General features: G+C 39.9%; 1 protein-coding gene across 1 annotated transcript in view; it reads right to left on the bottom strand.

Annotated features, from left to right (window-relative positions):
* Positions 1-347: 347 nt before the first annotated feature.
* SVOPL (SVOP like) overlaps positions 348-23,891 on the bottom strand; it is a 63,793-nt gene continuing 40,249 nt past the window's right edge. The window contains exons 14-15 of the mRNA XM_036863797.1: positions 2,694-2,807; positions 348-375 (exon numbers count right to left, since the gene is read on the bottom strand). Coding sequence (XP_036719692.1) covers positions 364-375; positions 2,694-2,807 — 126 coding nt within the window. The 3' untranslated portion in view covers positions 348-363. The remainder of the gene's footprint in view (positions 376-2,693; positions 2,808-23,891) is intronic.

Genomic DNA, 23,891 nt, shown 5'->3' with positions numbered 1-23,891 from the left:
TTTGGCTGTGTTGGGTCTTCATTGCTGTGCACAGGCTTTCTCTAGCTGCAGCGAGCAGGGGCTACTCTTCGTTGCGGTGCGCGGGCTTCTTATTGCGGTGACTTCTCTTGTTGCGGAGCACGGGCTGTAGGTGCACAGGCTCAGTAGTTGTGGCACAGGGCTTAGTTGCTCCACGGCATGTGGGATCTTCCCGGACCAGGGCTTGAACTCATGTCCCCTGCATTGGCAGGTGGATTCTTACCACTGTTCCACCAGGCAAGTCCCAAGCCAGGTGTTTGTTTTTAAATGTGCCACAGCTCTTCGTGAAGATGAAAATATATTTTTCTTCTTTGGTAGACACAGGTTTTCAGGTCTTCATTTAATTCATTTAAGTTGCTGGAAAAAGAAGTAATTTATTAGATAATACATTTAATTTTTTTTAAAAGTCTTCTCCATATTCAACTATCTGGCACTAAAAACTAGTAATAGAAGGTTCTTTAATACGCTTATAAGGAATTAAGGGTCTAACATTTACCTTTGTGTACCTGACAGTGCAATAGTACCTTTATAATTCAGTTATTCTAGTGCAATGCAGACATCATTCAGGAAAAAAGTCACATTATAAATACTTCTTTCAAGAGTTTTTTGATTATTTACCGGGTTCATCAAAATAAAAGAGCTTTTTAGAGTCATTCTAAAGTGGAATTACTACTATTAAACTATTGACCAGGTTGGTTCATCCAAATTATTAGGGATGCTGTCTGTGCTGTTGGAAGTTAAATTTTTTGGCATGTTTTAAATATTTCTAGAAGTTTTATTGTATTAGTCACCAGATAGTTTCATATGTTAAGTGCTCACAACACTGAGATACACACAGACACCTTTTAAGATTTGCCCAAAGACATATAGCCATTGTGTGGCAGAGCCATCAAGGGCTCCATGCCCATACAGTTGTATTTATTGTATCCGCATGTTAAAGTGGTAGGGACTGATTAATGTCTTGCAAACATACATGCAAAATAATTTCACTACACTCCTAAAACCAAGTCCCAGTCAACAGAAGAGGGAATGGTCTTCGTAAGTGAATAGGGCTTGAATTGGAAATCCATAAAGCATGCGAGATGAGCCAGGTTTCATTTTATATGTATTGTTACTACTTAAAAAAAAAAAAAAGCCACCACCACAGAAAATTAGCATAAGATTTAGCATCACTTAATTTTGCAATCTAATTTAAATTCCAGTCCGACAGTATGTAGTGTGTTCCTTTATACGAGTTACTCAACTTTCCTTTGCCTTAGTTTCCTCATCTGTTTGAAGCATGTGACAATCCTTTCATTTAAGATTAAAAGGAATCATTTGAATCACCTAATTCAATCCCTGGCTTCAGGTATTCAATGAATGGGTCACATTTCCAAGTAAGGAATCTAAACAAATCCCTAAATTTATAATTACATAGCAGGTTACCTAATCTGTGATTAAAATGAGTATTACCTTAAAGATTAAAAGTTGGGGGGAAATGGAATAACACATTTTGGATCTAGGGCAAGCAAAAAACATTAAGACTGGTGTAAATCGGGGTTTTTTTGGTTTTGTTCCCACCCCCCCACCGCCTTTACTCAAAAATACCTTCCAACTACTCACAGACATTAACAAATGTCCATGGTTCACTATAAATAGGATATGGAAGAGAAGGCAAGCCACGTTCAGCCAAAGAAGCACGATGACTTCACAGTCCCATTTAGATGTGGCAGCTCAGATCAGACTACAGTTAACCCTTGAATAACGTGGGTTTGAATTGTGCAGGTCCACGTTTACATGGATTTTTTTCCAATTGTAAATACTCTAGTACTATGCAATCCACGATCCGTGGTTGGTTGAATCCACAGATGCAAGTAACTGTGGATACCAAAGGCTGACTATAAGTTATACTGGCATTTTCGACAGCCTGGAGGGTTGGTGCCTCTAACACCCCTGCTGTTCAGTGGTCAACCGTGTACAGCTAACCCCAACTGTTCTCCCCCTTTCCCATGTGGGCGTGTGCACACGCACACACACACACACCCTTGCATACCGGCAACAAGCTTTGCATTTAAGGCAGGGAAACAACAGAGCCACCAGCTGTACTTTGAGATGGAGCCAACCTTAAGGGGGCTAGGAGAGGCCATCTCTGATACAACTTTGCCCCCGGGAGCATACCTTATACTTTTGGGATATCCTTTTTTATGCACTTTGTGTCTGTTAGTATTGGATGACAACTGGGCCAGCACAGAAGTTTTTGCCTCCAGTCTTACCACAGGCAGCTCATAAAATTGGGGGAAAGGTAGCTGGACCAACAGTAATGACCCTGTGATCCTAAGGGCAATGCAAATAGCTGTTTCTGATCCTCTGGCCACATTTAGCTCTGCAGCAATGCTTACAAACACATAGAAAAGTGGGAAGGGTAGAAAGCTGAGGTGTCAATAATATCATTCATCTTAGTCAACTTTTACAGGAAGGAAAGGTTTGAAGTGAATAATCGGTTTGCTGCTCAAAGTTCTATGCAGGAACGCTGGATACCCAGTTTTTCTACTGGAACCCGCTAAACAGATGTACCATTGTGTTAGCACAGACTTGGGCATCACCCTCTGCTTAAAAGAATTTCCATACTCCAAGCCTATTTCCTTTGGTCAAAAGGTGTTAGTTGAGAATGCTTAAGCGAGTCCTGCATCACTTACCTGTAGGGCCTGTCCTTTGGTCTCAATAGGGAGAGTAAATGCAGAAATGGCACACACAACACAGACAGGTGAGAAAAGACACAAGGCTCCCAGAAATGATGCACTCATGAGAACCTGCAAAGCACAAGGAATGACTAAATAGATTGTGCCCCAGTCACTTTTAAACTGATTTTTATGCTAAAGGGAAAATAAGAATTCACTTCACCAAATACATAAACAAAGGGATTTGCAGCCGTTCTGTAACTTGTGCATTCCTGACAATTTTGTGCGACTCTTCCATGAGCTGCGACTGACATTAACATACACTGGCCAAGTCAGACTTCTCCCTGCATTCACCCCTCAGGCTTCTCCAGAGCAACCCAGTACCTGGGGAAGATGGGAGAGCTACCTGTTTTCCTACCCCCTCTCCCATACCAGTTCAGCTTGTTTAACTTGTAACCCTCTCCTTTCCCACAGTACCCCCTCTGCTAAAAGTCTCCTTTCCCTCTTCAGTTCTGACAAGATGAACCAGGAGGAAGTCTTCTGGGAATAGATGTAATCTCATGGTCTCTGAAATGATAACATGTCTGTGTTCATGATGCTTCATGGGTCACAACCAATCAAAACTTACCGTAGAAAAAATGGACACCATTCTCATCCTGATACTGGTTAGTTTAGACCAGGGATCCCCAACCCCCGGGCCACAGACCGGTACCGGTCCGCAGCCTGTTAGGAAGCAGGCCGCAAAGCCGGAGGTGAGTGATGGGCAAGCGAGCGAAGCTTCATCTGCGCTCCCCATCGCTCGCATTACCGCCTGAGGCATCTCCCCCACCCACACCCCCATCCGTGGAAAATTGTCTTCCACAAAACCAGTCCCTGGTGCCAAAAAGGTTGGGGACCACTGGTTTAGACATTCCATTTCACACATCAGTTTCCCTAGGACTTTGCCCAAAGTTAGCAAAAAGCCAAGCACAGGGTAGTTGTCAACTAATCTCACAAGGATGGTTAACTGAAATGATTAAGGAACAACAAGGCTCTCTAGAGTCACAGAATATTGCAGTTTGGAGACCTAGACACTTGTCTAGTCCAACCTCTTCACTTTACAGATAATCCTAGAGTAAGGAAGGGCTAAGTAACTACTTGTCCAAAGTCACAGATAGATCCCTGACACATAACAGGTCCCTACTGCTGTCACCACCGCTAAGGTTCCCCTAAGATACACAATTTGAGAGCCCATCCTGTGTATAAGGCCTACTTGACCTTTTTTTTTTTTTTTTTTTTTTTTTTTTTGTCTGCACCGCACAGCATGTGGGCTCTTAGTTCCCCAACCAGGGATCGAACCCACACCCCCTGCATTGGATGCGCAGAGTCTTAACCACTGGACCACCAGGGAAGTCTGCTTATTTGCCTTCTAAAACAGTAAATCATCCCACTTGTCAGGCAAACAGAACCCATGATATTAACCACATTTACTATTTCGTAGTTGACCTAGCAAGTGATAGTTATTATTTTCTGATTTTATCTCCCAAAATAAAATATGTTACAATGTTCGCCAAACAGGAGTTTGGGAAACCAGGATGATAAAAGGGAAAAGGGGTAGAAACCAAAGGAGACCAGGCAGTCTGAACCATGACCAAATGATGCCACAGTTAGGCATGTGTCTAGATTCTGCCATTACTGCCACTTCTGTTTTGACACCAAAATTCTCTCCACCACCAGGCTGAATTCTAAACTAGCTCTACTTCACACTCTTTGCACCAGATTCAAAGTCTGAAATGGTGTGAGAGCCTGATGGTTAAGTTCAGGTCATAAAACTTTGTGTTCTACCAACTAGGATCAGGGAGAGCAATTCCTTCATTTCTTCAGCTTCCCTAGAGGGGTTTAGGGCTCTGCTTCCTAGCAGGACTCTAGCAATCAAGTCAGTGTTACTGGATATTCTTTCAATAAATTCCTTTCTGGGATGTCCCTGGCAGTCCAGTGGTTAAGACGCCACACTTCCACTGCACGGGGCGCAGGTTCAATCCCTGCTGAGGGAACTAAGATCCTGTATGCTGCACAGCATGGCCAAAAATAAAATTAATTAAAAAAACAAAAAATAAATTCCTTTCTGCCTAAGTTAACCAAAGTCAATTTCTACTGTTTATAAGCAAGAACTCTGAGTAATACCTAATTATAAAAATCATCCGGCCAAAGAGGAAATGCAGATGGCTAACAGGCACATCTGCATGTTAGCAGGTACTCAACATCGCTAATCAGGGAAATGCAAATCAAAACTACAATGAGATATCACCTCACACCTGTCAGAATGACTATAATCAAAAAGAACACAAATAACATGTTGGCGAGGATGTGGAGAAAAGGGAACCTTTGTGCACTGTTGGTGAGAATGCAGCCACTGTGGAAAACAGTATGGAGATTTATCAGAAAACTAAAAAGAGAACTACCATATGACCCAGCAATTCCATTCCTGGGTATATATCCAAAAAAACCAAATAAACCAAAAACACTGAAAATCTTCTGGGAATTTTGTTAAAATGCATATTTGCAGGCCACACTCCAGATTCACTGTATCAAAAAACAGAGACCTGTAAATCTCTACTTCTAAAAATCAGCCCAGACCAGGGACAAAGATAAAAAAAGGTTCAGTCCAACAAGAAAACACTCCTAAAGGTCTATACACCAAAGAGCTTCAAATTACATTCTTTCAGAAAAAACAAAGGAGAAACAAATCTACATATAGTTGGAGACTTCAATACCCCTCTCTCAATTGACAAACTACTAGACAGAAAATCAGCAGGATATAGAACTTTATGACACACATTTATAGAACACCCACCCAACCAACAGCAGAATACACATTCTTTTCTGCCCGTGGAACATTCACCAAGATAGACCTCGTTCTGGGCCATAACATTAACCTCAAAGGATTTAAAAGAATTGAAATTATAGAATGTGTTCTCTGACTCAAATGCTATCAAAGCTAGAAATAAAGATGACAGGAAAATCTCCAAACACTTCTAAACAATCCACAGGTCAAAGAAGTCTCAAGAAAAATAAAAAATAACATTGAATGGAATGAAAATACAGCATATTAACTTTGTTGGACACAGATAAATAGGAACAAAAATAAAATACTTAGGAATGAACTTAAGAAATGTATTACATATATGAAGATATTTTTCATGTCCCTACTAAGGGACATGAAAAATTGAATAAATTTGTTTAGTTCTTAGAAAAATGCAGTATTGTTTTAAAAAATGGTTCTCAAAGTAATCTGTAGTAACTCTAATGGATTCTCAATCAAAAACCCAGTAGTATTTTTGAGTCAATCTGGGGGGAAAAACTGATTCTAAAGTTAATTTGAAAGCATTAACATGTCTAAAAAAAATCAAGACACTTCTGAAAACATGTGCGGGTGAGGGAATCTGGGGAGGTTATTTGGCTAAGAGGCACTAAACAAAGTTTCAATCATTAACAATATGATATCAGTGCCAAAATAGATCAGTAAAACAATGAGTCACAAAATGGATCCAAGAATTTACGGAAATTTGGTTTTATAATAGGGGCATGTTAAATCAACTGAGAGGAGCCAGACAAAAGGATGATTAATGGCCTGGGAACAACCAGCTAAGCACTGTTTTCTTGCTTTGTTTGCTTGTTTTGTTTTGGTTTTTTTTTTTTTTTTTTTATTGAGCTATAGGGGGTGGCTTGGGAAATACGTCTGCAAGTTATGCCCTACTAGGGAAATGTCCATTCTAATTTTCCTGGGAAAGGTTTCAGAGCTTTTTCTTTTTCTTGGAGCTGCTGCTCTTGTTGAGTGGCTCCTCCTTGGAAGAGAATTTCCTCTTTTGCCTGGGGACCTTCTTGTTTCCTGACTCTTCAGGGTCACTAACTGGTTCCTCTTTGGGGAAAGATTTCTCCTTCTTGCTAAGACTTCCACTACCAGCTGTTTCCTCAAGATCACTACTAACCAGCTCCTCCTCGGAAAAAGATTTCTTTTTGGGGGGTTTGGAGAAGGAGACAGATGGGTCTTCCATTCCATTCTCCTGAGGAGCCTCCTGGGGCTTTTGCTTTTGCTTCTTTTTGGGTCTTTCACTTGTCTCCTCACACTCTTCCAGGGTCCTACTGCTGTTTTCTGAAGGTGCCGGGGCAATCGCAGCCAGCCTTTTCTTTTCCTTCTTCAGGTGTTTCTTCTCCTGTTTCTCCAGCTTCCTAGTAATCTCGGCAGCCTCTTCCTCTGCCTGGCCAAAGAAAAGTGCTGAAAAGGCTTGAAGACCTCTGGTTCCCCAGTTCTCTCTCTTGGCTTTATTGAATCAGGCTCGTTAAATCAGTTTGTTTTGTTGCTTTTTAAAGCTGGACCTTGGGCTTCCCTGGTGGCGCAGTGGTTGAGAGTCTGCCTACCAGTGCAGGGGACACGGGTTCGAGCCCTGGTCTGGGAAGATCCCACATGCCGCGGAGCAACTGGGCCCGTGAGCCACAATTACTGAGCCTGCGCGTCTGTAGCTTGTGCTCCGCAGCAAGAGAGGCCGCGATAGTGAGAAGCCCGCGCACCGCAATGAAGAGTGGCCCCCGCTTGCCACAACTAGAGAAAGCCCTCGCACAGAAACGAAGACCCAACACAGCCATAAATAAACAAATAAATAAATTTAATATTTAAAAAATAATAATAATAATAATAAAGCTGGACCTTTACCTCAGGTCTTAAGCATAAGTAAATTGTGAATAAATCAAAGAATTTAATGTTTTAGATGAAACATTGAAAGCCTTTGAACTTTCAGTGTTTAAGAAACATTTTTAGAAATATGGATTAATGAAGGCCATTAAGCATGACCCAAAACACTAACTCCTTAAGTGAAAATAATTGGTAAGTTGACTACAAAAAAATTTATATTTTGCATGCCAAAAACTTTGATATTAACATCATAAGGCAAACCATGAGCAATGAAAAAATATCTGTAGTATAATAATAAATAGCTAATGGCCTGAAGAAATTTTAGCAAATCCCATAAATAAGCAGTTTACCAAAAAAATACAAATGGATAATAAACAGATGAAAGATGCTCAGCCTTACTAATAACAAAGTACAAATTAAGATGAGATATGATTTATTGTCCACCATATCAAAAAAGGTTAAAAAAGGGGTTATTAGTGATGATGGAAAGAAACAGGGATGCTTGTTTAAGAGTGTGTTAAGGGCTTCCCTGTTGGCGCAGTGGTTAAGAATCCGCCTGCCAATGCAGGGGACAGGGGTTCGATCCCTAGCCCGGGAAGATCCCACATGCCGCAGAACAACTAAGCTAGTGAGCCACAACTACTGAGTCTGCACTCTATAGCCTGTGAGCCACAACTACTGAGCCCCTGTGCCACAACTACTGAATCCCGCGCCTAGAGCCTGTGCTCTGCAACGAGAAGCCACGACAACGAGAAGCCCGCGCACTGCAACAAACAGTAGCCGCCGCTCGCCGCAACTAGAGAAAGCCCGCGTGCAGCAACAAAGACCCAACAGAGCCCAAAAAATAAAAACAAATAAATTAATTAATAAAAAAAAGAGTGTGTTAATATTAATATATCAAGGAGTATATAAATTTTTTAAAAAGATCCATTGTAATTTAAAATACGTACACCCTTTGACCTCAAAATTATCCAGTAGGCTTTTTCTACATAAGAATGCTTTTCCTGGGCTTCCCTGGTGGCGCAGTGGTTAGGAATCCGCCTGCCATGCAGGGGACACAGGTTCGAGCCCTGGTCTGGGAAGATCCCACATGCCACAGAGCAACTAGGCCAGTGCGTCACAACTACTGAGCCCGCGTGCCACGACTACCAAAGCCCGCGTGCCTAGAGCCCGTGCTCCGCAACGAGAGAAGGCACCACAATGAGAAACCGGCACACCGCAATGAAGAGTAGCCCCCGCTTGCTGCAACTAGAGAAAGCCCGCACGCAGCAACGAAGACCCAATGCAGCCAAAAATAAAATAAATACAATAAATAAATTTATAAAATAAGAAAAAAAGAATGCTTTTCCTTAGACATACTCTGTGGTCATTCCCACATGACTCTGCCCTATTGTAGAGGCCCTCCCTAACCACCCTATATAGCAGAGCACTCCCATCACCATCTCCTTCCCCTGTTTTATATGTGTTTATATCAGTAATCATATGGAACATGTTAGCAAACTGTTTGTCCCTTGTCTATTCTCCACTAGAATGTCACGTCAAAGAATCTGGGACCTGGGTTTTCACAGTATGCGGAACATAAGAGAGCTCAATGACTAACATAGTTGCACAGTTACAAAGTTGTGCATGATGTTCAGTGCCCCGTTGTTTGTAAAAGCAGAGAGAAATAACATTAGAAACAACTTCATCAACAAGGTAATGGCTATCTAATTATACACGTCCCTACAATGGAAATCTATGCACCTACATAAGAGAATGAGGTTGATCTCCACACACTAACATAAAATGATGATTAATGAGAAAAGGCAGTTGCAATATGTAGATATATATGTAGGTGTGTGTGGATAGACGGATGGATGGACAGGTTTGCGTATGTGTATGTCTGAACATGGGCCTGTCCACATGTGTACGCACACACACGTGGATACATAGTGTAAAGAGGAGTCTGACTCCGCTTAATGACCACTGACAGCCTTTAAGCCTCACCCTTCCCTCTTCCCCTTGTACCCCAATTTCTGAACAAACTGATAAGAAAGCCTGGATGCTTCATCCTTTGGTACTGGCAGGAGATTCAAACCACACAAGCCCCTGCCCTAGCATGGAAACCCACAAATCTGGCCACAAGAAAAACCCCAGCCAATCTCCTTGCCTGCTCTCTCAGGCCATTTTGGATCTGCCTGAGAGGGCTACCCTGCTCTCCCAGAGATCTCAGCTATGTAATTAAACAATAAACCTTTCATACCCTCTTGGTGTGTGTATGTGACATCAGTCTTGACATCTGACCCCCAATTTTTTGGGGGGGTGGGGAGGAGTGGAGGGAAGTTCCATCTGTCTCTGCAGGTGACCATAACAGGTAGATATATAGATAGATGTAGACATTTATTAAGTAAGTCTACCTACATATTTACAAGCCTCTAGTATAATATGTATGTAATAAGTTTATAGATACACACATACAACTCTGGTATATTACTGATAATAACAGATATACCAAGAGAGACATAATATGTATGCATAAAAAAGCATCTGGAAGGGGCTTCCCTGGTGGCGTAGTGGTTGAGAATCTGCCTGCCAATGCAGGGGACACGGGTTCGAACCCTGGTCTGGGAAGATCCCACATGCCGCGGAGCAACTAGGCCCGTGAGCCACAACTACTGAGCCTGCGCGTCTGGAGCCTGTGCTCTGCAACAAGAGAGGCCGCGACAGTGAGAGGCCCGCGCACCGCGATGAAGAGTGGCCCCCGCTCGCCGCAACTAGAGAAAGCCCTCGCACAGAAACGAGGACCCAACACAGCCATAAATAAATAAATAAATAAAAATTAAACTTTAAAAAAAAAAAAAAGCATCTGGAAGAATATACCCCAAACCATTAAGGCATACACTGGTGGTTATCTCTGTTGATAGCATTACAGAAAATTATTCCTTTCTCAGTTACACATTTCTGCGTTTGAAATTTTACAAGCAGGTAAGAGTACAAGATGGGGGCCTCATTGTACTCATGTACTACAGCCCCATAGTACATGTTGAGGATTTTGGTCTTTATTGTTGAGGAATGGCAAAGGCAAGATGATAAAGAGTTTAAGCACAAGAACAATGTAAGACCCACACGGATGCGGTGAGGAAAATGAGTTGAAGGAGAGTAAGAGCATACAGAGGAGACCAGGCAGGACGCTACCTTAGCCATCCAGGGAAAGGTGATGGTAGTTCAAACCAGAGTGGTGCTGGTGGTGGAAAAGGAGATAAGATTAAAGATTCAGCATCTATTATTAGGATGTTAAATCCACATGGTTTGGGGACTGGCTATGATGATGAGAGAGAAGGGAACAGCAAAGGACAGTTCCAGGTTGGGTAGTGATGCCATGGACTGATGGAAACTGTGAAGAGAAGTGGGTTTGGGGAGAAATGTCATGATTTTACTATTGGACGTGGTGAATTTAAGGTGAGTTTGAGACATTCAAGCAGAAATATTGAGGAGGTGAATGGATGTATGAATCGCAGCTCAGAAGAAAGGCCTAGACTAGAGATATAAAGATGGGAGTCATGAGCATATAGTTGGTGATGAAAATCATAAAAATGGGTGAAATCACCTAAGTGGAGAGTAAAATATGAAAAGATGAGGATCTAATATTGAGCAATAAGAATCCTCGGGGGGGGGGGGGGGCGGGGATGAATTGGGAGATTGGGATTGACATACATACACTAATTTGTATAAAATAGATAACTAATAAGAACCTGCTGTATAAAAAAATAAAGAATCCTCAATAATAAAGAGTAGAGGAAGGTGTACCACAGAGAGATTGAGAAAGAGAAGTGGAAGATGCAGGAGGAAGACCACAAAATGCAAGGTGACGATGCCGTAGGAAGGGGACAGAGCACGAGGGCGTGACCATCAGAACTGTATGTGAAGGAGAGGTCCCGCAAAAGGGAGGGTTAAAACGACATTTGGATTTAGAGACGTGGAGCTCACAGAGACCTTATCAAGCATTTTGTTGGAGTCAGGAAGGCTGCAGCCAGTTGGAGCGGGTGGACGAGTGAGTGGGGGGAAGGAAATGAGGACAGTGAGGAGGAAGGAAAGAAGAGGAAAGAGTGAGTCAATGGAGTTCACAGTACAGTTTGTCAGCTATGGAATCTTAACATTAAAATGCTGACCAGAAGGATTCCACACGGAGGGATAGATTGAAATCACAGGACAGATACAATGATAAACCTGAAAAACTCAAAGAGACTCAAATGAAAACCCATCAGAATGAGTTCAGTAAGCTGGCAGTTTGAAAATCAATAGACAAAAAACTTAATAGCCTCTCTAAATACAAATAACTAGTTAGAATGTTAGACTAGAAGTTATAATGAAAGAAAATCATCTATTTGCAATAACAATGAAAAGCCTTAAAATGCCTAAGAATAAACTTAACAAGATGTGCAGGATCTATTTGAAGAAAACAATAAAATCCCAGCAAGGAACACAGAAGAAACATTGAACAAATGGAGAGAAGAACCTTGTTCTTATATGGGAAGACAACACTAAGAAAAATAGTCAATTTTTCCTAAATTAACGGATACATTTAATGACTTAACAACTAACGTCTTAATAGGATTTGGGCAGACAAGGGAGGCACATTGCAAACAAATGATTCTAAATCTTATCTGAGAAAGAATAGCAATGAGGTGGAGCTTACACAACCAGTTTTGAAAATGTACTATAAACCCCATCTGACTAATGAAAAGAATATGACAATGACGAAACCACACAGATCAATGGACTAAAATAGCAAGGCTAGAAATAGACCAAGTGATTGTGGGAATATAAAGCAGACATTTCTAATCCCTGAGTAAAAATATAGGTAAATAAATGAAATAAATAGTTAAATAAATAAATAGTGTAAGGACAACTGGCCTGCCATATAGGAAATCATAAAGCTGTTTCCTGCATTAGACCTCACACTTCAATACTATGATGGCCTGAAAGAGGGCACATCAGGGATTTCTGGGTCAGACTTTGGGATACATTTCACTCTGAGAAAATTGATTAAGTTGTACACTTATGATTTGGCCACTTGTATATGTATGTCATATTTCAATAAAAAGTTTGCGCACCTTTTCCCCCCAAAAAAGACAAGGCCAGAGAAGGACCGGAAGAAAAGAGATGTGTATTCTCAGAATTCTAATCATAGAACCCAGAATATTGATAAATTTGAGTGTCTATGAACTCTAAGTTTCCGTACAGAGAAAGAGGACCATAAACAAGAAGGAAAGAAAAACAAAAAGTTGGGAGGAACATTTGCAATATGTCAGGAAAATGATTAAAATCCTTTATATATACGAAGGACTCTCACAAATCAATGTATTAAAGACCGAATTGAAAAATGGACAAGGACCTGAGTGAACAAGCTAAAAAAGATAGCCAATTAAAATATGAAAAGAACATTCAGTTTCATTCCTAATCAAAGAAACATGAATTACAATATCAAAGAGATATCATTTATTGCCAGTAAGATTGGCAAAGATGAAAAAGAGAAACAAAACTAGTTGGCCAGTATGTGAAGTAGCGAGGCCTACCACATTGGTACAACCTTCCCAAAGAGAATTTTAGCACAGTGTATCAAAATGGAAAATCAGCAGACCCCGTGACCTACCAATCCAATTTCTAGGAATTATCCTAAAGAGATAATTGCATAGCTGGATAAAAATGTAAGCACAAGGGTGCTTATAACTGTTGTTTATAATAGACAAATATCAAATAGTCTAGACATTTAACAATACAGAACTGACAAAGTTGTTGAAAGTAATTTTTGGAGTATACATATGACATTTTTCAGCATGAAAAAGGGCTTGACTTTTATTTTTATCAACATGAAAAATGTCTGTAACATATTGTTGCATGCCAAAAGCAGGCTATAAAAAGTCCATGAAGGTTTGGGTTCAAGATGAACCCACTTCCTCTCACAGACACACTGAATCTACAGCTACATACAAAATAATATCATCTGAAAGAAACCCCAAAACTAACTGAGTGACTCCTACACATCGGGCAAAGAAAAAAACCCCACATCAAAATGGGTGGAAGAGGCTGAGACACAATCTTACCATGAACTCACCCCCAGTTCAGTGACCCACAAAAAGAGGGGAACTCAAAACCTTGAGCTTCTCCGTGAGGAGTGACGGGTTCAAACCCCACATCTGGCACCACAACTTTTAAGACCTGCACCTGAGAGATGAACCCGCAAAACATCTAGTTTTGAAAGCCAAGAAGGCTTGCATCCACAACAACAAGACAAGGCTACAGCAAACTGAGCATTGTCCTTAGACGGCTCCCAGGGACTCACCTGGCTACCCACCTGGGGCCCAGTGCAGAGTCAGCCCACTGAAACACATCCAGTCTTTCTGTGAAAGAGGCTTACTTGCTTATTTTAAACCATCACCTTGTGGGGCAGGCCTCTACTGAAATACTCTGTAAAGATGAAGGCTGGCAGGTGCCATCTTTATGCTGTCCCTCTGCCTTGCTCCAAATCTCTGGTATCTCTCAAAAAGGAGCTTGTGTACATGTATGGTGTCCCCATTTTTGTGGCTACTGCCCAGGGAACACCCCTTGATCGCCTGGCTCTGGTGGCCAGCAGGGTTTATGTTTATGGGTCCCACAAGACTGTAACAGAGAAAGAGTTCTTAACTACCTACACCCCAGGGCACAGTAGCAGAGAGCCAGCAGACTGAAACACCTTCTTTCTGGGAAAGAGGCCTGTAAGCTTATCTTCATAGCTGCAACCTGGGTGGCAGGCTTCTAATTAAACACACATCTAGGGACCAACTATAATCCTCTCCAGAGACCAGAAGACTGGCTGGTGCCATCTTCCTGCTCTCCCTCTGCCCACTCCAAAAGTAGTAAAAATAACTATAACTACAATAATGTGTTAATGGATACACAAGATAAAAATATGTAAATTGTGATATCAAAAACAAAGTGTGGGTGGAGAGTAAAAATGTAGTGCTTTAGAAAGCATTTGAAATGGAGCTGCTATCAAATCAACTGTTGTATCTCTAAAATGCCTTATGTAAGTCTCATTGTAGCCACAAAGCAAAAACCTAGAGTAGATACACAAAAGAGAAAGAGAAAGGAATCCAAGCATAGCATGACAGAAAATTGTCAAATCACAAAGGGAGAGCAAGACAAAAAGAAATGAACCAAGGAACAAAGACAGAAAACAGAGAAATGGCAATAAGTATATACCTATCAATACTTACTTTAAATGTAAAAGGACTAAATTCTCCAATCAAAAGACAGAATGACAATGGATTTTTCAAAAAATAACGAGACCCATCTATATGTTGCCTACAAGAGATTCACTTCAGATGTAAGGACGCACACAGACTGAAAGTGAAAGGATGAAAAAAGATACTCCATGCAAATGGAAACCAAAAAGAAAGCTAGGGTAGCTATACTTTTATCAGACAAAATAGACTTTAAGTGACAAAGAAGGTCATTACATAATAATAAAAGGGTCAATCCAACAAGAATATATAACATTTGTAAATACTTATGCACCCCATACAGGAGCACCTAAATATACAAAGCAAATATTAACAGATCTAAAGGGAGAAATAGATGTCAATACAGTAATAGTAGGGTACTTTAATACCCCACATTCACCAATGAATGAATGAATAATATCCAAAATATAAAAAAACTCATACAACTCAATAACAAGAAAACAATTCAATGTAAAAATGGGCAGAGGATATGAAGAGACAATTTTCCAAAGATGACATACAGATGGCCAACAGGTATGTGAAAATCTACTCAATATCACTAATCATCAGGGAAATGAAAATTAAAACCACAGTGAGATATCACCTCACACCTGTTAGAATAGCTATTATCAAAAAGGCAAGTGATCACAAGAGCTGGTAAGGATGTGGAGAAAAGGGAACACTTTTGAACTTTAAGACCCCACATTCACCAATGGTGGGAATATAAATTGGTGCAGCCAATATGGGAAACAGTATGGCAGTTCCTCAAAAAATTAAAAATAGAACTACCATATGATCCAGCTATTCCAGTTCTGGGTAATTATCTGAAAGAACCAAAAATACTAACTTGAAGAGATATCTGCACTCCCATGTTCATTGCAGCATTATTTGCAACAGCCAAAACATGGAAACAAGCTAAGTGTCCATCAGTGGATGAATGGATAAAGTAAATGTGGTATGTATATATATATACAGTGGAATATTATTCAGCCATCAAAAAAGAAGGAAATCCTGGCACTTACAACAGCATGGATGGACCTTAAGGGCATTATGCTCGGTGAAATAAGCCAGATAGAGAAAGACAAATACTGTATCATCTCACTTATGTGGAATCTAAAACAAACAAACACTGTCACAGGTACAGAGAACAGATTGGTGGTTGCCAGCAGCAGGGGTGGAGGTGAAATGGGTGAAGGGGATCAAAAGGTACACATCCTCCAGTTGTAAAATAAATAAGTCCTGGGGATGTATGGTACAGCATTGGGACTATAGTTAATACTGTATTATATACTTGAAAGTTGCTAAGAGAATAAATCTTAAAAGTTCTCATTACAAGAAAAGAAAAATGTTTATGTATGGTGATGGATGTTAGACTTATTGTGATCATTTTGTAATATATACATATATGGAATCACTATGCTGTACACCTGAAATTAATGTAACATTATGTCAGTTATATCTCAATTTAAAAAGTATATGGAGATGGGATCAAGATGGTGGAGGAGTAGGACATGGAGCTCACCTTCTTCCACAAAAACATTAAAAATTGATCTACAAGTAGAAGGATTAACACAGAACACCGGCAGAAGACCTCAGACTTCTTGCCCGAAAGGGCAAGGAAACCTCCATGTAACCAGGTAGGACAAAAGGAAAAAGAAAAAGAAAGGAGTTGGGATGGGGCCTGCACCCCAGGGAAGGAGCTGTGAAGAAGGAAAGGTTCCTACACCCTGGGAAGCCCCCTCAGTGGTGGGGGAGATCAGCCTGGATGGAGGGGGAGCTTCAGAGCCTTGGAGGAGTGCACAGAAACCAGTTTGTGGAAGGCAAAACAGAAAGTAACTTGCACAGAAGGTCAGCACTGCCACCTTGCACCCCTCAGGCTGAGACACTCATCTGTTGCTGCAGGTGGGGGCTGGGTGCTGAAGCTCAGGCTTCAGAGGCCAGACCCAGGGGTAGGACTGGGGTTGGCTGTGCAGAGACAGTCTGAAGAGGCTGGACTGTGGCAACTGAGAGTGTACATAGAAGACGCCTGGGCACACCAGAGAGGCAAGATGCCATTATTGGGGGGTGCACAAGGAGAGGGGCAGGACCACCATAAGAGCTTCGTTCCCTATGAGCATTCTCAGGCAATAGGACACTGCCAACAGGAGCAGGGCATTAGTCACCGCCACCGCTACAAGACCCATGAGCAGGTGCCAAGGACTGCCCTCCCGTCCCAGGAGTGTGCAGACTGCAGCTACCCCTAGGAAACCCACAAGCAGACACCAAGCCCTGCCCCTGCTGTCCCAGAAGTGCACTGCCCGCAGCTGCCACTATGAGACATGTGAGCAGGTGCCACGCACTGCCCTCCCATCCCGGGAGTGTACGGACCACAGCCACCCCTAGGAGATCCACAAGCAGGTGCCAAGCCCTGCCCCTGCTGTCCCAGGAGTGCACTGGCCACAGCTGCCACTATGAGACCTTCAAGCAGGCGCCAAGTGCTGCCCCCACCATCCTAGGACTGCACAAGGGCCACCACACCTGCACACCCCATATCAAGTGGATAACGGCCAGCACACACTGATGAAAGAGGCAGCAAGCATCCAAACTAAAAGCAGCCCCTTGATTCTGGACAAGATGGCGGAGTAGAAGGACTTGAGCTTACCTCCTCTCCTGAAAACACCAAAATCACAACTAACTACTGAACAACAATCAACAGAAAAGACTGGAACCCACCAACAAAAGATATTGTACATTCAAAGACAAAAAAAATCCACAACAAGACCATAGGAGGAGTGCTTTCATGACATAATCAAATCCCATACCCACTGGGTGGGCAACTCACAAACTGGAAAATAATTATATCACAAAGATTTTCCCACAAGAGAGTTCTGAGCCCCACGTCAGTCTCCCCAGCCTGAGGGTCTGGCACTGGGAGGAGGAACGCCCCCAGAGCAGTTGACTTTGAAGGCCAGTGGGGCTTGAGTACAGGAGCTTCACAGGACTGGGGCAAACAGAGACTCCACGCTTGGAGGGCACTCACAAGGGTTCAAATACACTGGGACCCAATACAAAGCAGTAACTCCATAGGATTCTGGGCTGGACCTACCTGCGGGTCTTGGAGGATCTGCTGAGAAGGCAGGGGTCGGCAAATGCTAACAGCCAGAAAAGGAGAAATCAACAGTAATACAATAATAGTGGGGGACTTTAACACCCCACTTACATCAATGGATAGATCATCCAGACTGAAAATCAATAAGGAAACACAGACCTTAAATGACACATTAGACCAGATGCACTTAATTGATATTTATAGAAGATTCCATCCAAAAACAGCAGAATACACTTTCTTCTCAAGTGCACATGGAACATTCTTCAGGATAGATCACATCTTGGGACACAAAATCAAGCCTCAGTAAATTTAAGAAAATTGAAATCACAGCAAGCATCTTTTCTGACCCCAGTGCTATGAGATGAGAAATCAATTACAGGAAAAAAAAGAACTGTAAAAAACACAAACACGTGGAGGCTAAACAATACGTTACTAAACAACCAATGGATCACTGAAGAAATCAAAGAGGAAATCAAAAAATACCTAGAGCCAAATGACAATTAAAACACAATGATCTAAAACCTATGGGACACAGCAAAAGCAGTTCTAAGAGGGAAGTTTATAGCAATGTAATCTTACCTTAGGAAACAAGAAAAAGCTCAAATAAAAAACCTAAGCTTACACCTAAAACAACCAGAGAAAGAAGAACAAAGAAAACTCAAAGTTAGTAAAAGGAAAGAAATCATAAAGATCAGATCAGAAATAAATGAAATAGAGATGTAGAAAAGATCAATAAAACTAAAAGCTGGTTCTTTGAGAAGATAAACAAAATTGATAAACCATTAGCCAGACTCATCAAGAAAAAGAGGGAGAGGACTCAAATCAATAAAATTCGAAATGAAAAAGGAGAAGTTACAACAGACACCACAGAAATACAAAGCATCCTAAGAGACTACTACAAGCAACGCTATGCCAATAAAATGGACAACCTGGAAGAAATGGACAAATTCTTAGGAAGGTTTAACATTCCAAGACTGAACCAGGAAGAAACAGAAAATATGAACAGAGCAATCACAAGTAATGAAATTGAAACTGTGATTAAAAATCTTCCAACAAACAAAAGTCCAGGACCAGATGGCTTCACAGGTGAATTCTATCAAACATTTAGAGAAGAGCTAAGACCCATCCTTCTCAAACTCTTCCAAAAAATTGCAGAGGAAGGAACACTCCCAAACTCATTCTATGAGGCCACCATCACCCTGATACCAAAACCAGACAAAGACACTACAAAAAAAGAAAATTACAGACCAATATCACTGATGAATATCGATGCAAAAATCCTCAACAAAATACTAGCAAACAGAATCCAACAGCACATTAAAAGGATCATACACCATGATCAAGTGTGATTTATCCCAGGGATGCAAGGATTCTTCAATATACGCAAATCAATCAATGTGATACACCATATTAACAAATTGAAGAAGAAAAACCACATGATCATCTCAATAGATGCAGAAAAAGCTTTTGACAAAATTCAACACCCATTTATGATAAAAACCCTCCAGAAAGTGGGCATAGAGGGAACCTTCCTCAACATAATAAAGGCCATATATGACAAACCCACAGCAAACATCATTCTCAACAGTGAAAAACTTGAAAGCATTTCCTCTAAGATCAGGAACGAGACAAGGATGTCCACTCTCACCACTATTATTCAACATAGTTTTGGAAGTCCTAGCCACGGCCATCAGAGAAGAAAAAGAAATAAAAGGAATACAAATTGGAAAAGAAGAAGTAAAACTGTCACTTTTTGCAGATGACATGATACTATACATAGAGAATCATAAAAATGCCACCAGAAAACTACTAGAGCTAATCAATGAATTTGGTAAAGTTGCAAGATACAAAATTAATGCACAGAAATTTCTTGCATTCCTATGCACTAATGATGAAAAATCTGAAAGAGAAATTAAGGAAACACTCCCATTTACCATTGCAACAAAAAAATAAAATAAAATACCTAGGAATAAAGCTACCTAGGGAGACAAAAGACCTGTATGCAGAAAACTATAAGACCCTGATGAAAGAAATTAAAGATGATACCAACAGATGGAGAGATATACCATGTTCTTGCATTGGAAGAATTAATATTGTGAAAATGACTATACTACCCAAAGCAATCTACAGATTCAATGCAATCCCTATCAAATTACCAATGGCATTTTTTACGGAACTGGAACAAATCATCTTAAAATTTGTATGGAGACACAAAAGACCCCGAATAGCCAAAGCAGTCTTGAAGGAAAAAAATGGAGCTGGAAGAATCAGACTCCCTGACTTCAGACTATACTGTATAGTATACAAAGCTTTGTATACAAAGCTACAGTAATCAAGACAATATGGTACTGGCACAAAAACAGAAACATAGATCAATGGAACAAGATAGAAAGCCCAGAGATAAACCCATGCACCTATGGTCAACTAACCTATGACAAAGGAGGCAAGGATATACAATGGAGAAAAGACAGTCTCTTCAATAAGTGGTGCTGGGAAAACTGGACAGCTACATGTAAAAGAATGAAATTAGAACACTCCTTAACACCATACACAAAAATAAACTCAAAATGGATTAAAGACCTAAATGTAAGGCCAGACACTATAAAACTCTTAGAGTAAAACATAGGAAGAACACTCTTTGACATAAATCACAGCAAGACCTTTTTTGATCCACCTCCTAGAGTAATGGAAATAAAAACAAAAATAAACAAATGGGACCTAATGAAACTTCAAAGCTTTTGCACAGCCATGGAAACAATAACAAGACGAAAAGACAACCCTCAGAATGGGAGAAAATATTTGCAAACGAATCAACGGTCAAAGGATTAATCTCCAAAATAAATAAACAGCTCATGCAGCTCAATATTAAAGAAACAAACAACCCAATCCAAAAATGGGCAGAAGACCTAAATAGACATTTCTCCAAAGAAGATATACAGATGGCCAAGAAGCACATGAAAAGCTGCTCAACATCACTAATTATTAGAGAAACGCAAATCAAAACTACAATGAGGTATCACCTCACACCAGTTAGAATGGGCATCATCAGAAAATCTACAAACAACAAATGCTGGAGAGGGTGTGGAGAAAAGGGGACCCTCTTGCACTGTTGGTGGGAATGTAAACTGATACAGCCACCATGGAGAACAGTATGGAGGTTCCTTAAAAAACTAAAAATAGAATTACCATATGATCCAGCAATCCCACTACTGGGCATATACCCAGAGAAAACCATAATTCAAAAAGACACATGTACCCCAATGTTCATTGCAGCACTATTTACAATAGCCAGGTCATGGAAGCAACCTAAATGCCCATCGACAGACGAATGGATAAAGAAGTTGTGGTACATATATACAATGCAATACTACTTACTCAGCCATAAAAAGGAACGAAATTGAGTCATTTGTTGAGATGTGGATGGATCTAAAGACTGTCATACAGAGTGAAGTAAGTCAGAAAGAGAAAAACAAATATCGTATATTAACACATGTATGTGCAACCTAGAAAAATGGTACAGATGAACCGGTTTGCAGGGCAGAAGTTGAGACACAGATGTAGACAACAAACGTATGGACACCAAGGGGGGAAAACCGCGGTGGGGTGGGGATGGTGGTGTGCTGAATTGGGCAATTGGGATTGACATGTATACACTGATGTGTATAAAATTGATGACTAATAAGAACCTGCAGTATAGAAAAACAAATAAACAAACAAAAAACGCAACTAATACTAAACTTTCTTTGGGTTATTTGTATGGAAATATGTTAATATAAATGTTTCAGACATTACAGGAAATTTCTAAAAATCTTATATGTTCTGATATAATGTTATAAGTCATAATTCTAGTTATTACTTTAAGTTGTATATCTTCAGAAATAACTAAATTTCCTTGTCAATTGCATTATTATGAACTTTCATCACATCTTTAACCATGGTCATTTTTAAGTCTTTTGTCATTTTCAGACAGTTCTGGGTGTATTCTGATGCTTTTGCAAATATGTTCCTATAAAAGAGTTTCATCTTCAAGGAATTCATGGAAAAGACTCTGACAAGTACAGGTTTCTGGTAACTGACTATACTGCTGAACTGAATGAATAAGCATTTTCAGAACTCTAATGGAAAACTGATGAATTCGTAAAAGTGTTAACAAAGGATCAAGATAAAAAAATTAATTACATGGGACTGAGTGAACTGATGAGGATGATTATAATTTTTGTGACTTTCTGTTTGAATAAAAAAAAAAATCCCACAAGGACTCAAAGGCAAAAAATATACAAATCAATTTTCACTGCAAAGTAAAGGAGCTGTTACAGTGGAGGATTACTGGACTGAATGTCAATATTATGACATAGTATGAGTGTGTTTCGTGTTTGGTAATTGCAATCATTGTTGCTTTTGTTGTGGTCATCCATTTACAATGCTTGGTGTCAGTTTATTTATCTCTTGTAAAAATAAAATACAGTGTGTGTGTGTGAAAAACAAAATGAAGCAGGGAATTAGGTTAACTCTTGGGACTGGGTTGAATAACTAATCTAAAACGTACTGAGGGTAAAGCAGCTCTGTAAGAGAAAATATTGTGTTTATATATGAACCTTTTGAACTTGAAGTACTTGAGGGATACTTAGGTAGAAATGTATAGCAGGGCATTGGTTTCAAGTTTCTGAAACTCAGAAACAAGCCATTGGCCAAAAATACACATTTGGGAGTCACTGATTTTATTTGAAGTTATAGGTTTAGGTGAGGTTACCTAAATGTCATAATTATTATGATTTTATCATGATATTTTAAATTTAACTCCCTAAGTGGACAAAGTATTCTATTAAAATAATTAAGCAAATGCCTGCATATTTGCCGTATAATAAATTACAGAATAATTATGTATATTTTTTATAATGTAAGTGCTTTCAGCATCATAGTGCTATTGGTTAATTTGGTCATTCCCCAAGTTTTAAGAAGACTCCAAATTTAGAAACTGAGAAAAAATTGTAGAATGATAGTGCCTTATTAAGAAGTTTTATGTATATCAAACCTTTGGATACCCACTGTACTCTAAGCTTTTTGAAATCCAATCAATCAAATCAATGTGTCTGAATTCTTCTAGCACAGAGTCTGGTACATAGTAGAAACTCAATAAATATCCGTTAAATGTGTGACAAAGACTGTGTAGCAGTTGAACGAAACTGGAGATTAAATATATACAGAAAATTTTAAAAATAAATAAATAAAAAATAAAAGCTGGTTCTTTGAAAAGATAAACAAAATTGATAAACTTTTAGCCAGACTCATCAAGAAAGACAGGGAGAGAACTCAAATCAATAAAATTAGAAATGAAAAAGGAGAAGTTACAACTGACACCACAGAAATACAAAGGATCATAAGAGACTACTACAAGCAACTATATGCAAATAAAATGGACAACCTAGAAGAAATGGATAAATTCTTAGAAATGTAGAACCTTCCAAGACTGAACCAGGAAGAAATAGAAAATATGAACAGATCAATCACAAGTACTGAAATTGAAACTGTGATTTAAAAACTTCCAACAAACACAAGTCCAGGACCAGATGGCTTCACAGGTGAATTCTATCAAACATTTAGAGAAGAGTTAACACCTATCCTTCTGAAACTCTTCCAAAAATTCCAAAGGGAGCAACACTCCTAAACTCATTCTATGAGGTCACCATCACCCTGATACCAAAACCAGACAAAGATACTACAAAAAAGAAAATTACATGCCAGCATCACTGATGAACACAGACACAAAGATACTCAACAAAATACTAGCAAACTAAATCCAAAAATACATTAAAAGCATCATACACCATGATCAAGTGGGATTTATCCCAGGGATGCAAGCATTCTTCAATATCCACAACTCAATCAGTGTGATATACCACATTAACAAACTGAAGAATAAAAACTATGATCATCTCAATAGATGCAGAAAAAGCTTCTGACAAAATTCAACACCCATTTATAATAAAAAAAACTCTCCAGAAAGTGAGCATAAAGGGAACTTACCTCAACATACTAAAGGCCATATATGACAAACCCACAGCTAACATCATTCTCAACAGTGAAAAACTGAAATCATTCCCTCTAAGATCTGGAACAAGACAAGGATGTCCACTCTTACCACTTTTATTCAACATAGTTTTGGAAGTCCTAGCCCCAGCAATCAGAGAATAAAAAAGAAATAAAAGGAATCCAAATTG

Source organism: Balaenoptera musculus, chromosome 9 (genome assembly GCF_009873245.2).
Source record: "Balaenoptera musculus isolate JJ_BM4_2016_0621 chromosome 9, mBalMus1.pri.v3, whole genome shotgun sequence".
In the NCBI taxonomy this organism is placed as follows: domain Eukaryota; kingdom Metazoa; phylum Chordata; class Mammalia; order Artiodactyla; family Balaenopteridae; genus Balaenoptera; species Balaenoptera musculus.
Note: the sequence above shows the minus strand (reverse complement) of the source record. Positions and strands in the feature narration are given on the sequence as shown.